Below are 15639 nucleotides of genomic sequence, written 5' to 3' on the forward strand. Positions count from 1 at the left end.
TGTGATTAAAGGAAAATGAGAGAGCGAGGGCAAGGAGAGAACTTACCATTAGTACAAAGTGAGGTGGGGTGCCCTATTTGCGGAGATGTTATGAAGTGGGGCTTCGTAGGGCGTTCCCCACACCTAAATAGGGTGCCTGGGCCTTTAGGGTATGAACCACTTTCTTTTAGGAGAAAGACCCACAATAGCAACCGCCTCTCTGCCTCTCCAAAGATAGATTGATATAAATTTTGAAAATTCAAAAGAAGGTCACGAGAGTACAATAAGTTATTGTTATTGTAGGTGTCAAGTGAACGTGCGGTGCGTATACCTCTTTTCATGGTGAGAAGCACTTCCTTTTAGGGTGCAAAGTGCTTTCCCTTCAAGGTAAAATGCGAATCACCGCAAAGTTAGAGACGCTTTATTTTATGTCAAAGGTGGTTCCTCTTAAGCACAAGAGGGCACCCTCTACTCGTAAAAGTTGTGCATTCTAAGCGTCAATTACTGTCTGAAAATAATATTTGGGGGCTGCTACTTTGATTTTGATTGGTAGTTAACCAAAATATTCAGTTTGACAAGTTTCTCGCATACACCTGTCTTTATAATGAAAAACTACCGAAGGATTCAATTAACCAACAGATTGAGCCGACTTCAAAATTCACTTTTTGACCCTCGTTTCTTTCTTAATCCTATAGACCTTGATTTTGACTTTTGACCCCATTTTAAGCAATCAAAATTTGGAGCGACAACAATGAATAAAGTGTCTCCGCACACGATCGAGTTTGACATATCTTATGTCATTTATGTCTTGTCCCTATTAATTTCCATGTGGCCTTGTCATGAATTGCCATGCCATGTCATTTTATATGTCTGGTTATAATTCTAAGTTTGTCACTTCATTTCTGCATCCGAATTGCCATGCCATATCATGTTTCAACTCTTATTTTTCCATTTCATGTTTGCATATGAATTGCCAAGGCTATTTCATTTCGTTGTCACGTTTAAAATCCAAGTCTGCAACGTCAAGTTTCACATAAATTGCATGTCATGTCGCTTTTCATGGCGCATTGTAATTTCGGTTTTGCCATGTTGCGTTTCCGTTTGGATTCTCATGTCATGTCATTTTCCATGTCATGTTTCTATTATGTCATGTTGCATCCGAATTGCATGTGATGTCATTCTCCATGTCGCGATTTAACTTTTATTTTCGCCATGTCACGTTGTATTTGAATTGTACATTATGTCATTTCTCATGTCACGTTCAATTTTTCTTTTCGCATATCACTTAAGCCGCCACGTCATAATGCATACTTCACATGTTTTCCGAATTGAGATTACGTTTTGCTATCATTCACTCTCATACACTAATGGAGAAGCCTCAACATAAGAAAACGGCGTCGTTAATTGGTAACTTCACCAAATAGGTATTGAGGCGACTTTTTTTAATTGTGACAAAAAAAAAATGCATAATTAGAAGATTATCTGATAAATGATTTAGAACTTAACCAAAAGAGGGCTAAGGTACCGAACGAGCATCGTCGCGTGCTCCAGCCTATGAGTATCCGGACCCTCGGATCTTTAGATGTCATATGCCGGTTCCTCGACGCATTACTTAGGTATGACTTCCCCGACACAACCCCGAGACTTTCAAAATTGGTCGGTGGCCACTTTAGTCCGGTTTAAGTTTGCCAGTCATCTTCAATATCATGGATAAGCTGAACCTAAGATTTGGTTAGAACGTAGGAACCAAGGCGATGGTAAACGGCGACCCCCAATTTGCCAATTTCACAACAGCCAGGTGTAATTTGCCAAACCTCTCATTGTGGACTTCCCTACCGCCGATGTGGTTTGCGGACCACGGGGCTTCCGGCTAGAAGCGCCTAAGTGCTTTTTGTGGTGTTTCTTATGAAAATATTTGCTCAATCTTTGGACCCGCGATTCCAAACACATGTTTCTTCATGTGTTTGGAAGCTCGTGATTTGGAATTTTACATAAATGACTTTGAACTGGACAAATCATGAACTTAAAAAGACGTCGTTGCCATCGGTCAGCCCGGAATACATGACATGATATCTCATGATCTGCGCGTTAGAATGGGGGCAATTTGAGTTTCGTCCAAAAGCTCTCAACCGATCTTACCCAATTGCGCCGTACGATCTAGGTTAAGATCAATTTGGAATCTGGAGAGAAAATAACTTAAGACCCAACAGTGCATTTTCGAATGAAGTCCATTTTTCTCTAAGGACGGAAGCGCTTCCCTCCAGGCTCAATCATTAATTAATTTACGTAAATGAAAATGAAACTCATATAAGATTAAAGCGGTCGCGAATAACAAGCTCTCGAGCCGCATCAAAATCACCAAAAAGTCGGTGGCGTCTGGCCTCTAATGGACTTGGGTTGTGCCCTGGCCATCGGCTTGGGGCCCTTGATGATGGCCTGGGTGGTGCCGGCGGCTAAAAACAGCCGATGGATGGTGCATCGGAACAATGGGAAGAAAGGATTAAGGATGAGCGGTTCTGAATTTGGAACTTACCCATCGAAGTCCATTCCCCATTTTGTGAAACCTTGAACCTATCTTGCATACTTTAAAACGTGAACCTACCCCGTCGGAGGCTTCAAAGTCGATTTCGGGGTCTACTAGGTTGCGCCTGTATTCTTAAATGAACGATTGTAGTGAATTATCAAATCTGATGACCATCATTTGGTACTACAATCCAATGATTGTTGGAAGAAAGAAATTTGTAATTGATATTCATTGCATATCTTGAAAGATTACATAATATTTATAGACTCTTTAGATAACTAGAACAATTAAAACTATCTTGAAAACAAGCAACAATAAGTAAACATAATTTCCGAGATAATAATTTCCAAGACTCCAATTCACAAGATGAGCTTGGGTTACAAAAAGTCCTTTTCATTTCCAACAGCCTCCTTTAAACCGAGCTCATCTTGACCATGTCGATCATTCTCTTGAGTTTAAGGAAGGAGTCCATCTTCAACGGCTTAGTAAATATGTCAGCGACTTGGTCATCCGACTTGCAAAACCGTAACACAATCTCCTCGAACTTCACTAGATCTTGAATGAAATGATACTTTATATCAATGTGCTTGCTTCTTCCATGAAAGACCGGATTCTTTGCAAGGGCAATTGCTAACTTGTTATCACAATTAATCACCGTCGGATGCTCCTGCTTATGACGTAACTCAACAAGCATCAAACGTAGCCAAATTGCTTGAGTAGCACAATAAGCCGCTGTCATGTATTCCGCTTCCGCCTTGGACAAAGCAACCACTTGTTGTTTCTTCAAGGGCCAAGAAAAAAATTCAATTTCCTAAAGAGAAAATATAATCGAAAGTACTTTTCCTTTCTCCAATATCCCCTCCCCAATCAGCATCCGTATATCCCACAAGCTGAAAATCATTAGAAACAGTGTAGAATATACCATCATCCGCAGTACCTTTAATGTATCGTAGAATTCTTTTTGCCACCTGCAAGTGTGATTGTCTAGGAGTCTTCATAAATCTGCTTACCATCCCAACACTATAAACAAGATCTAGCCGAGTAGAAGTCAAATATCGTAGACTCTCGACTAGCCTCGTGAAATATGTGGGATTGACTTCAGAGCCACTTCCATCTTTTGTCAACTTCAATCTTTCCTCTATTAGAGGGCTAATTGGTTTACAAGTAGCCATTTTGAAACGCTCAAGAATATCCTTGGGATGCTTTTGTTGACAAATAAAAATACCATCCTCCGATTGTGTAACTTCAAGGCCGAGAAAATAATACATGAGACCCATGTCCGCCATATCGAACTCACGAGGCATGGCCTCCTTGAAGTCAGAAATCATCTCTTGACAATTTCCGATAAATATGAGATCATCAACATATAAGCAAACAATAAGCATCTCACCGTTCAAGCTAATCTTCACATATAAAGCATGCTCGTAAGGACATCGGTTAAAACCATGATTCATGAAATAAGAATCAATTATGGTATACCATGCTTGCGGTACTTGCTTGAGACCGTAAAGAGCTTTCTTCAATTTGTAGACTAAGCCCTCTTATCCTTTCTTGACATACCCCTCGGGTTGATCCACATACACCTCCTCCTCAAGTACGCCATTGAGAAATGCGGACTTGACATCCATTTGGTGTATTTTCTAATGTCTTTGAACAGCCAAAACAAAGATAATGCGAATAGTATCCATTCTTGCAACCGGAGCAAATACCTCAAAATACTCAATCCTGGATTTTTGTTTGTAACCCTTGACTATAAGACGAGCCTTCAACCGATCAACATCACCATTAGGCTTGTACTTGGTCTTATAGACCCATTTCACGCCGATGGACTTCTTGCTTTCTAGAAGAGAAGTGAGCTCCCATGTATCATTTTTCTCGATTGCATATATCGCATCATCCATAGCACAAACCCAATCATCATCTTGGGAAGCCTCCTTAAAGTTTGTCGAATCACAATCCGTAAAGAGAGCAAAATTAATAATTTCTTCATCAAAGGGATCATCATCATTGGACAAAATACAATCCCTCAAATGAGTCGGTAAAACTCGTTCTTGTCGTGGATGTGAGGAAGTTTCGGTAGAATCCGACTGAGTTTCTGCTATCGGATCGGGTTGCACCGATACCGCCATCGGTTCGGATTGGTTATCCGAATCGGGTTGAACCGACTCCTCCTCATCTAGGACAAAGTAAAACTGCTTCTTCTCCTCCGTGTTCCAAGTCCACTCACCTTCCTCATAAATGGTGACATCTCGACCGATAACCACCTTCTTCGTTAGCAGATTATGCAATCAATAACCCTTGGTCTCATTACCATAACCGAGGAAGATGCACTTCTCACTCTTCTCATCAAGCTTCTTGTGAAGCTTATTTGGCATATGGGCATAAGTAATACACCCGAACACATGAAGATGCTGAATTGAAGGGGTTCGACCACTCCACACCTCCGCCGGAGTCTTAAACTCAAGACCTTTAGTAGGAGACCGATTCAACAAGTAAACAGCACAAGCAACCGCCTTCGCCCCAAAATGCTTAGGCAAGTGTTTGGAACGAAGCATGATACGAACCATATCAACAATAGTGCACTTTTTTCTCTCCGCTACTCCGTTCTGTTGAGGAGTATTCCGTGTTGTCAATTGATGCTTGATGCTTTACGCTTTAAAGAAGCCATCACCAACCAAATATTACGTGCCACAATCGGTTCGGAGAATCCGAATTTGGTGCCCAGTTTGTTTTTCTACATAGGCTTTGAACTCCTTGAAAGCAACAATGGCATTGGACTTGTGCTTCAAGAAATAAACCCATGTTTTCCGACTAAAGTTGTCGATGAAGGTAACAAAATACTTGTACCCTTAATTTGACGATTCACCAAGCGGTCTGCAGAGGTCAGAGTGCACTAACTCCAATGGCTTTGAAGCCCTCCATGATTGTCCCGAAGGGAAGCTTTTTTTGCACTTCTTCCTAATAACACATGGTTCACATATTTCCTTTGGAGAAGAAATTTCGGGTAATCCTCGCACCATCTTCTTTCGAGACAACGACTTCAAGCTATCAAAATTCACATGCCCGAACCGCTTGTGCCAAAGCCATGAAGAATCTTGCACCGAGGCACTAAAACACGAGGTAGCATAATTAATATATAAAGGAAAAAGTCGATTTCGAGCCATTTTTACCTTTGCAATCAACCCTCCTTTGCCATCATGAATCGGGCAAAACTCATCCTTAATGGTCATGTGATAGCCTCGCTTGGACAACTGTCCTATGCTTAGGAGATTTTCTCGAAGACCGGGAACATAATGAACGTCGAAATTGCTTTGAACCGACCCATCCTTCGCCTTGATTTTAATTGTCCCCTTTCCCATGATAGGAACTTTGGCATTATTCCGGAACCTCACCTCCGAAAGAAAGGTGTCATCAAGTTTTGAGAATAACTACTTCTCGCCGCACATGTGATTGCTACATCCGGTGTCTAAGCACCAAATATTTTTCTGGTTTTCCACCATAGCATTACACGTGAATAAAAGAGCATTATCATGCTCATCGTCGCTATCAACAAATCTTGCTACCTTGGCATGAAACTTTTGACCACCAATCTTCTTGCTTCGACAATTAGATTGGTAATGCCCATACTTTTTACAATTAAAACACTGAATATGGGACTTATCTTTTTCGTTGTCCAGAATGCTTCTCTTGTTGCTTTTTATCTTTCTTTTGATTAGAAAGATTGTTATTTTCATCAAGCAACACCAACTGGCTCTGTAGATCTTCAATGGAAGTCACAATATATTCGAATTGCAAAGTTAGCGTCCGAAGAATATTCTCAACGATCTGTTGGTCACCAATAGTCTCACCATTGGCCTTCATTTGATTGACAAGAGCCAATATCCGTGAGAAATAGTCGGAAATGGACTCCGACTTTTCCATCCGAAGGAGCTCGAATTGTTGACGAAGAGTCCGAAGCTGAACCTTCCGGACCTTCTCAACGCCTTTGTAAATTTTGATGAGAGTGTCCCAAGCTTCTTTTACCGTCTTGGAATTCGCCACTTGTTCAAAGATTGACGAATCTATCACTTGAAAGATGTAAAAGAGAGCCTTACGATCTTTCTTGTGATTTTCTTTTATCGTTCTCTGCTCCTCTGTTGTCAAATCTACCGGCGTTTCTGGCTCCATGAATCCTTTTTCCACAATCTCGGTCGGCTCACGAAACCCGAATAGCACCTCCATTTGGATCTTCCAATGCTCAAAATTCTTCCCATTGAACCTTGGGAGTTGAGGTTGGATCGTCTCGGCACCATTCACAGAAGTCATATGACTCGAGATTTTTATAAGCCGAATTCACAAAACTTAGCCAAATTGGCTATGATACCAAATGTTGGAAGAGGGAAATTTGTAATTGATATTCATTGCATGTCTTGAAAGATTACATAATATTTATAGACCTTTTAGATAACTAGAACAATTAAAACTATCTTGAAAACAAGCAACAATAAGTAAACATAATTTCCTAGATAATAATTTCCAAGACTCCAATTCACAAGATGAGCTTGGGTTACGAAAAGTCTTTTTCATTTCCAACAATGATCATACCTTATATTTGGACACAAGAAGAAAAATTAAACATTAACAAAAGTAAAAGTATCGATCATGGATGTCGCTGAAACGGAAGCACAAATTAGTGATTCCAAATTACACACTCATTATTAGACGCCATGAAATACCACAAAATCGCATGAAGCTATAAAACAAGAAAAATACAAAAACTTGTTTTAGGTTGTAGGAGGTGGAACATGGAATTTACCCCATTAGAACTGGTTTCCCAATTTTTGGAACCCGAAACCTATCATGCGTATCCCGAAACCCGGAACCTAGAATCTACCATATTTCCACCGATTCGACTTTTTGATTCTTGATTCTACCGTGGATCCATGCTCATCCCTAGAAATGATAGTGAAAATTAAACTTACAGGTATAAGGAACGGAAGCACGTACAAGTCTGCATGTCGCTGACAAATTTGTTTGAATGATTTGTCACCTTGTTTTCCACACTATCTTATCAAGTTACCGGCTAACCTCGCGGAGCAATGCTGTGCCTAAAGGGAAATATGGCTCATTTGGAAGAAGAGTCCATTTGGATCGTTGACCGGGGGGGTCAACTGTGAGCAGTCAGCCCAAGTTGTTTCTTAGGAAAATTGAAAATCCCGAAAAGCTAAAAAGCAACCCCCCTTCCGTCGATCCCCGGGCAGCGCACTTCTCGCGAATCCTGTGAGCCTCTGCCCGCCCTTTATCTGCTGTTTTTGCAGCTGGACAACTGTTTCATCAAACCCCTGAACTTCATCTCAGAACAAAGAGAGAGAGAGAGAGAGAGAGAGAGAGAGAGTAGGGAATTCTCGTGGCGTGAAAATTAAGAAAGGCATCCCTGTTCTTAGGATGCTATTGCTATATCAGATACCATATTTTTTAGTATGAGTTGATGTTTTTGCCCCCGTCTTTTTTTTTTTAACTTGATGATTTCTGTAAGAACACCCTTCTGGTAGCGGACAAGAATTTGAGAAGCGCATACACGACCACATCCTCCTCCCATTTTCTGTTTTTGGGTTCCACTTCACAATCAATCCTCTGTTCTTTTTTTAGGGTCCGAAAACCAAAATGCGTCTCACCCATCCACTCCGCTAGGAGCAAGCAAAAGCACAAGAGCACGTTTTTTCCATCTACTTGTAGCTAGTGTGTTTCTTTTTTGGTTATAATGTGTTTCGTTTCTGCGTTGCCTCGATTCTCTGACCTCCAGATTTGAATCAGGAAGTCTCCTCATTCCTTCCCACCTCCCCGTCTCTCTCTCTCTCTCTCTCTCTCTCTGAAACCTGAGAGTTGAAACCTCTTCCAAATCTTTCATGGCACTGCCTCTGCTTAGAAACTGATATCATCTTCGACGGTAGTGAGCAGCACCACTGTCGGCGATGGCACAGTTGCGCGAGCTGCTGAAAGAAGATCAAGAACCGTTCCTCCTCAAGAGCTACATCGAGGACCGACGTTCCCAGCTCAAGCGCCCACCAAGAACCTCTCCCTCGCTCCAACTGCAGCTCAAGAAGCCAAAACCCATCTCGCATCAAGCCCCGAAATCGTCCTCGAGTCTGTGCAAGAGCGTCTGTTTCTTCTCACACCAAGCCTCGCCGGACCCCAGAAAGTCCCCTCTCTTTGACTTCCCGTCTCCTTCTCCTCCGGCCAAATCCTCCAACCCCATTCTCCTCCACATCCCGGCGAGAACAGCCGCTCTGCTTCTCGAGGCGGCTCTGAGAATACAGCACAAGAGCTCCTCGTTCCCGACGTCGAAGACCCAGAAGCAGAACCTCGCGAGCTCCGGCATTTTAGGCTCCATCCTGGAGAGGCTGACCGGGAGTAACCGGTCGGGTCGGAAGCGAGAGATCGGAGCGGCGAACGGAACAAATGAATCGAGACACGGTTCGTGGGATTCGAGGGAGCGCGTGACGTGCATCTCGGGGCAATGCCGTACGGTGTCGTCAGAGAGCGTCGAAGACAAGTCGTCGGATTTGGAGACTAGCTCGAGCAGCAGCAGCAGCAGCCACTCCTGTGAAGACGGAGCGAACGATGCCGAGCACCCTGCCGTCTTCAGTGAGAGCCCTTCGAGGCCGTCCTTGCGGAGGAGCTCGTCCTCCAGCGACCGTACGCCGGATTTCGCCTCTCCGGCTCCGTCGCCGACGCGCCGCGAACATGAGGTCCGTCCTCTTCCCTTTCGTTTTGTCTACGTTGATGATAAGTAACAGTCTGTCACTGGTAGTGCATCAAAATGCGGTCCATCGCGCCGGACGCGAGTCGCGACTCGCTCGCCCTGAGTCGTTGACTGAGAGGCCGAGTCGCCACTCGTGACTCAGCTGTAACAGTCTTAGTGGTCGTTCGTGCATGGGACTTCATTTATTTGGTCGGTAGGTCAGTATCGGCCGGAATGTCGACCGCCCGCTCGACATTTACCATGATGCCCTCTAAAATTTGGTATTAAATCTCCGTTTCTTGAAGACTTTTTCCCGTGAAAATTATTTCCGGAGCAGGACAAGTTTGTCCTTGTCTCGTGCCTGGATCAGTCAGAGAAAAAAATTCATCTCTTATGCAAGAAGAGAGAAATGCGAAATTGCCATTAAAGCGGTTTGTTTGTATCTCCGTGTAACGTGTAGGGAGATTCATGACCTCCTAGCTGAATTGGACCCATGATTCAATTCATTGAGATACTTTCCTCTTACTTCCTATAGGAAACGAATTGTGACTGCTTAATCCTGTGTGAATAGCAGGACGAGAAAGACTGCGAAGCAGAGAGGCCGAAGAGATCCGGAGCCGAAGAGGAAGAAGAGAAGGAACAGTGCAGCCCGGTGTCCGTGCTTGACCCACCATTCGAGAACGACGACGACGAAAGCCACAGCATCGAGGACGAGGGCGGTTTTGACTACGAGTGCAGCTATGCCATCGTGCAGAGTAAGTGTTTGATGGTATTCCCGTCCACGTGTACTGAATACCCGAGAAAGACTTGTTTTGTTGCTGTGTTGGTTGAGTGGTCCTTATCAGGCATTATAACCGAATACTACGAACTGGTAAGCTTGATAATGTCTCATAGTTTGTCGCGATATGATGGCCCAATCATGGTCGCTTGTGTGACCGTGAACCATGAGAGCTGTGTGGGTTCCATGGGAAGATGCCAATGCTGCTCTTGTGGGAGTGGGGGGTTGAAGTTAAGTCTTCTTCTCTGTCCTGGTTTTTGAAAATGAACATCAATTTCGGAAGCTGACATCTCCGTTTGGGTCATAACTACACGCTAGTCCCATGTTCTGTGTTAGCGAGTTCGGTGTTTGTAATGCCAGTCCTCTTCAATGCAAATTTTTTTGGGAAGCCAACTGCCGAGACCGATTAGTTCCTGCAATTCTTTTCCCTGCTCTTTGGCTGGTGTTGACACTTCAATCGATATGACCTAGTGAATGCTTTTACTTGGGGAACCCATGATGACAAGTTCAATTGGCAGATGAGCATGTTGCATTGCCAAAGCATTTAAAAACAGTACTTAATCCTTATATATTTCTTGATAATTTTCCTAGGAACTTATTGCCCTGATGTATATGTAAGATACGACTGAGGAAAAAAACCCATTTTGTACTTAATTAGTCTGATTAGATGCTACGTGTATGTTGTATATTCTGTTGAATCTCTAATAGAGGTTGCCATGCTGGGTCCTGGTGATTCTCATGGCTTTATGTCCAATTAATTAGTGTGCGTTTTGGATATCTGTCTTAGAATATGTACTTTCTAGAACCTGTTGGAAAAAAAATGTGAGGTGGATTCTCATTTCCTTTTGCTGTGTGTAAATTCAGGAACAAAGCAGCAACTGCTGTACAAGCTTCAGCGATTTGAGAAACTGGCGGAGCTAGATCCGATTGAGCTAGAGAAAAGGATGCTAGAACTGGAAGCTGAAGAAGATGACGATGCCGATGACATGGAGGCAGATGATAGTGCAACCGATCAAGCAGGTTCATTCGATGCAACATCGATCAGATCTGATGGGTTCATTGGAGAAGTCGTCGAACTGTGCTTCGCCAATATGAGGAAAGTTCCCGGTAGCTTGACAAAATTGGTTGCCGATCTCATTGCCGAGGAAGAGGGAAGAGAGAGTAAATCCGACGAAAAGGAAGCGGTAGTGAAGAGGCTGTGTATGAGGATGGAATCATGGAAGGAGGTAGACTCTAGCACAATTGATATGATGGTAGAAAATGATTTCAGGATGGAACTCGATGCATGGAAGATGAATCAAGAAGCCGTAGGAGAGATGGCTGTAGGGATTGAACTTGCAATTTTCAGCTTACTGGTGGATGAACTGTCGCAGGAGCTAGCTTGATAAAGCCAGTATTTTATTCCTAAAAGATCTTTTTATCTCGACACCCACTTCTCTGAATTTCAAAATATCGTGCTTACAGTACAGCGTGCTTGGTGCCAACAGAATTAGAAGGATTTTGCGCTGCGGTGATGCGCGCACATCCTCCTTTTAGCATTTTGGTTGGTTGCAAGCGCACGAATGTGCAGGACTAAAAGAGTGTACTCATATGGCTGGACGATTCAACACTATCGGTTGCACATGAGCAGATTAAACGGCTAGGATAAACCTTAGCGGTTTCCTGTTGTTACTTCAGTTCTAGACCTTGGAGCTGTGTAGGTGCTGGATATGATGAATTCGATACCCGGTGAACGAAGGATCATATGTACTCGTAGCATTTTAGCAAGTAGGAGAAGATGTATGTAACTTCAGAAGAGATATCACATGTACAATATCATTGATCATGATCAACTTCTGCAATTCAGTTCTGAACTAGTTCCTAGTCTCCAGCAGTTTCTGTTGTTTTTTTTTTGCTGAATCTTTTGTTTCAGGATGCAAAGATTTATCAAACCGAGCACGTCTGTTGTTTCACAGGATTGATCAGATTCAACGCTTACGAATTCGGATGAATGACCTTTTCCGTTAGTTGACGTTTATGCTTTGGAGGCACTAGGCATGCACCATGGAAAATTCAGAAGCAGTATCCTGTCCTGGCAAAAGACGTACAGATGGCGACTTCTGAAAGAAAAAAAGAGTCCATTCAGTAACATAAATCCAAGACCAGCTCACGCAATGCACAAGTTGAGGACTCTTACTTTGGTTTTGGTAATGCGTCATTGACGCGCACTCGGCATCTGCCTAATTTGTTGAGATTCTCTGAGCAAAAGGACACTTTAAGTGTCAATATTTGTATATGGAATTGGTACTTAAATAATCGTTTTTTTCTCCAATTTGGCACTTAAGTAATAAAAAATATATATATTAGCTCCAAATTTAGCGTTGTATGCAAATATTAATACTTGAGGTGTTCTTATGCCGATTCTCTACGTATTGTCTTTTCTTTTCCTCCAGTTTCTAGGATTAAAATTTTGCTTTTGCTTTCCCATGAAGGTATAAAAAATATTATCTGAATTTCAAGAAATTACGACACGAAAAAAAATTACGAATCTACATATTGCACTTGCATTTAATAAAAAATTTAGGTGTTTTTTGGTTTTTTTTGAAATAAATGTCAAAGAGTGTGCACCGCAAAATTTAGATCACTACAAATGAAAGATAAAAATCAATCCAAACACGCAACAAGCAACCCCGTCTCTTTCTTTTTGATTTCCTTACGAAGAACTGTGATTTAGACGACAAAGACAGATTCATTTTCACGGGCGGTTCTATGGTTCTCGAGAAGCCCCGCTCCCCTCCCATATAATCTTTCACCGTTGGATTGAAATGAAACAAATCTCAGCCGTCTGACAGTATAAAGGCACGATCTTTTCCGAGGACCACATATGATCAACCCGGTTTGCAAGATAATGATAGTTGGCCTTGATGGAGCCACCCATGTAGCTCTCCATTGTTGTTGCTCGTGCTCTTTCTTTGATATTTTTTCTTTTACGGCTGAGCTAAAGTTTCGTGGCTCCATCATCTTGTCTATTTGGTGCATCTTTCGTCGTCCTAATGGGTCCAATTCAGATGGCTTCTTGCGTTGTAACTTACTTGGACATCAATCTTCTTCGCTCGAACCGTCGAGGCCTAGCGATGTACGCTTTGCGAAATGCTAAGTTTAACAGTAAAATCTCAGCGTGGGAAAGGACTTCATGCACACCCGATGTCCATCATTCGAAGATAAAAAGGTCCCGTGAACAAAAAAAACCTGAATTGATAAATGAACGGCCTATTGAAATCGTATAGACAAGCGTTTAACATCTATTTCTTGTGCAAATCGGACTGAAAACGGCACGTGGAATTTAAAGAGTGGGGAGCTAGGCAGATTTGAGACAGATTATGGGGTGTCTTGTTTTCATGTTTTCTTCACAAAAAAAAAAAAAAAAAAAGGATATCGAATATCAAAGAGACCTGATCAAGAGCTTTGCAGTCCGCACGCCTTGAAGATTGAGGGACAGCGTACACTCACAGGTGGGCCTCACATAGATTTGTCTGATTAGTCCAAAATGAATCAAGCTTGGCTTGACGGGAAAATCTGGTGGGCCGGTTTCGGTTGCAAAGTTAGACCCAACTATCGGCCTGGCTCGTCCATTTGAGTTGGTGTGGTACTCATAGTGGCAAAAATTATTAAAAAAATTCTAAATCTATTGCACTTATACCAATTCAGTCATAAACCTTTCAATTATGTTAATTTAGTCCTAATTTTTTTTTTTTTTCAATTTAGTCTAAACATTTTGATGTTTTGCAAATTTAGTTTTTCTGACCAATTTTGAGCGGAATTTATTGTTCTTGTGGTTTAGTTAGCATTGACCATTATACATGGTGTGGTCGATGTTGACGTGGACAACTTTTACGGATTTTAATTTTTTTCTATTTTTCTGAATTTTTTTGTTATTTTGTTATTTTCTTTTCCAACTCTTGGCTTGCCACCCTTGCCGGCCACGGGTGAGGGCCATCACACCATTGCCTAAACCATGCGAGGGTCACCGGCCCTCATCCTTTATCGGTGAGGGTCGGTTGATGACCTCCCCGGCTCAAGGTTGTTGTAGTTAATGAACAACCTAGAAGGGGGGTTGAATAGGTTGAGTGATGATGTATTAAAAATTTTTATGGAATAACAAACAATCATCAATGAAGATGGTTACATGCAACAAACTAGTGTGTGCGATGCTAATAAGTAAATCAAATAATAGAGAGCAAATCACACACAATTGCAAAGTGCTTTGGCTTATGAGTAAGTATACATCCACTCTCGGAGCAACGGCCTTGACAGAGGATGGATTCCACTAGTAATCACCGCTCGAGATTACAATTGGTAAGTATCGTTCCTATAACACGATAGATCACACTATTAGGAAGATGAACACTGCTCTTACACTTTATGAATACTCAGAGCTATTAAAGTGAACACAAACAAACATAAAGAAAGAGCAGTGATGGTATTTACATGGAAAAGTGTATGTCTGATTCGGTGCCACGTATACTTTTGCTATCGATTGATCAAGCTAATTAGTCGCAATTCTACTATTCATTCCAAGATAAGAGACATAAAACTTTCTCTATATGGAGATCCAGAGTATCTATTTGGAGCTACACAAGATGAGGTTACAAACGATACATCGACCAAGGAGGGAATCGGGATGATCATGCTTATGAAAAGTATTGCCCATAAAATGGCAAGGGATCACATATGCTGGAAATTTCTTTAAATTTTGTTTTGACTTTTGTAACGTATTTCCATTATTTGTATTTGAGGATTTCATATCTTGACTATCGTAATGTGATGTTGATTTGAGAATTTCCTATTAGCATCAAAAGATCATCATTTGCAGCATCAAAACATCGTTTCTCAAGGATTGCATGTCTTTTGGTGTTGATCTTTTGCAGCGTTGTTGGGTGGTATAGTCAAGCAAGGAAGTGGAATAAGGTATTTAATACAACTCTCTACTTGGTGTGATTACCTCTCTTTTATCTGCAGATTAATCCATTTGTCATCAAACGAGTTTCTGTTCAGGAAAAAGCATTATATTCTGGGAACAGAAATTTTGTGTCGTTTTTCTCTGCTTAGAAACTTGTCCATAGAATAGAAATAGAAAAATATATTTTTGGCCATAAATTGTTCCTAGAAATAGAATGGTTATCATTCGTTCTCTATATTACCAAATCAATATCCATAGTGTTCAGATGTAAATGACATTGTTAGTTAAAAATATAAACTCTAGTCAGTTTCGAATGTTGATGAACTTTCAACATGGTACGTCCAATTCAGAAAAACTTTATGGGTGCAAAGTATTCTTTTCTCACATTTGCGCATGTTTTCTCTATTTTTCGCGTGAAGGGGACTTTAATAGCTTAATCTAATAGTTATATCTTTTGTTAGTGTATCTAAACGAATCGATTTCACTTAATTGTCATATTAGATTTATTTTTTTATAACCAGCTATGGTAGCTTTCAACAACGACTCTTTAATATTATTATTAATTAGGACCACTTTCACAACAACGACTCTTTGAAAGAAAATTACAGTGTGAAAACGAAAATATTGAAAGTTTCCAAGAATCGGAGTCGGGAATCGGCTGAAACCTTGTCCTATTCTATGTGCAAAGGTAGCTCAGT

At 41.6% G+C, this 15639-nt stretch overlaps 1 protein-coding gene across 3 annotated transcripts; it reads left to right on the plus strand.

Annotated features, from left to right (window-relative positions):
* The first annotated feature begins 7642 nt into the window (after window positions 1–7642).
* On the plus strand, window positions 7643–11954 carry LOC115743594. Of its 3 annotated transcripts, XM_030678437.2 has the most exons (4): window positions 7643–7910; window positions 8434–9231; window positions 9796–9979; window positions 10867–11954. In XM_030678437.2, the coding sequence occupies exons 2-4, from the start codon at window positions 8455–8457 to the stop codon at window positions 11385–11387; spliced, it is 1482 nt and encodes a 493-aa protein (XP_030534297.1). In that variant the 5' UTR covers window positions 7643–7910; window positions 8434–8454; the 3' UTR covers window positions 11388–11954. The 3 variants fall into 3 exon arrangements, with proteins under 3 accessions (XP_030534297.1, XP_030534296.1, XP_030534298.1); XM_030678436.2 differs by lacking the exon at window positions 7643–7910 and having other exon boundaries at window positions 8140–9231; XM_030678438.2 differs by lacking the exon at window positions 7643–7910 and having other exon boundaries at window positions 8140–9231; window positions 9799–9979.
* The last annotated feature ends 3685 nt before the right edge of the window (window positions 11955–15639 follow it).

The sequence above is a fragment of the Rhodamnia argentea genome, chromosome 7, assembly GCF_020921035.1.
Source record: "Rhodamnia argentea isolate NSW1041297 chromosome 7, ASM2092103v1, whole genome shotgun sequence".
Classification (NCBI taxonomy): Eukaryota; Viridiplantae; Streptophyta; class Magnoliopsida; order Myrtales; family Myrtaceae; genus Rhodamnia; species Rhodamnia argentea.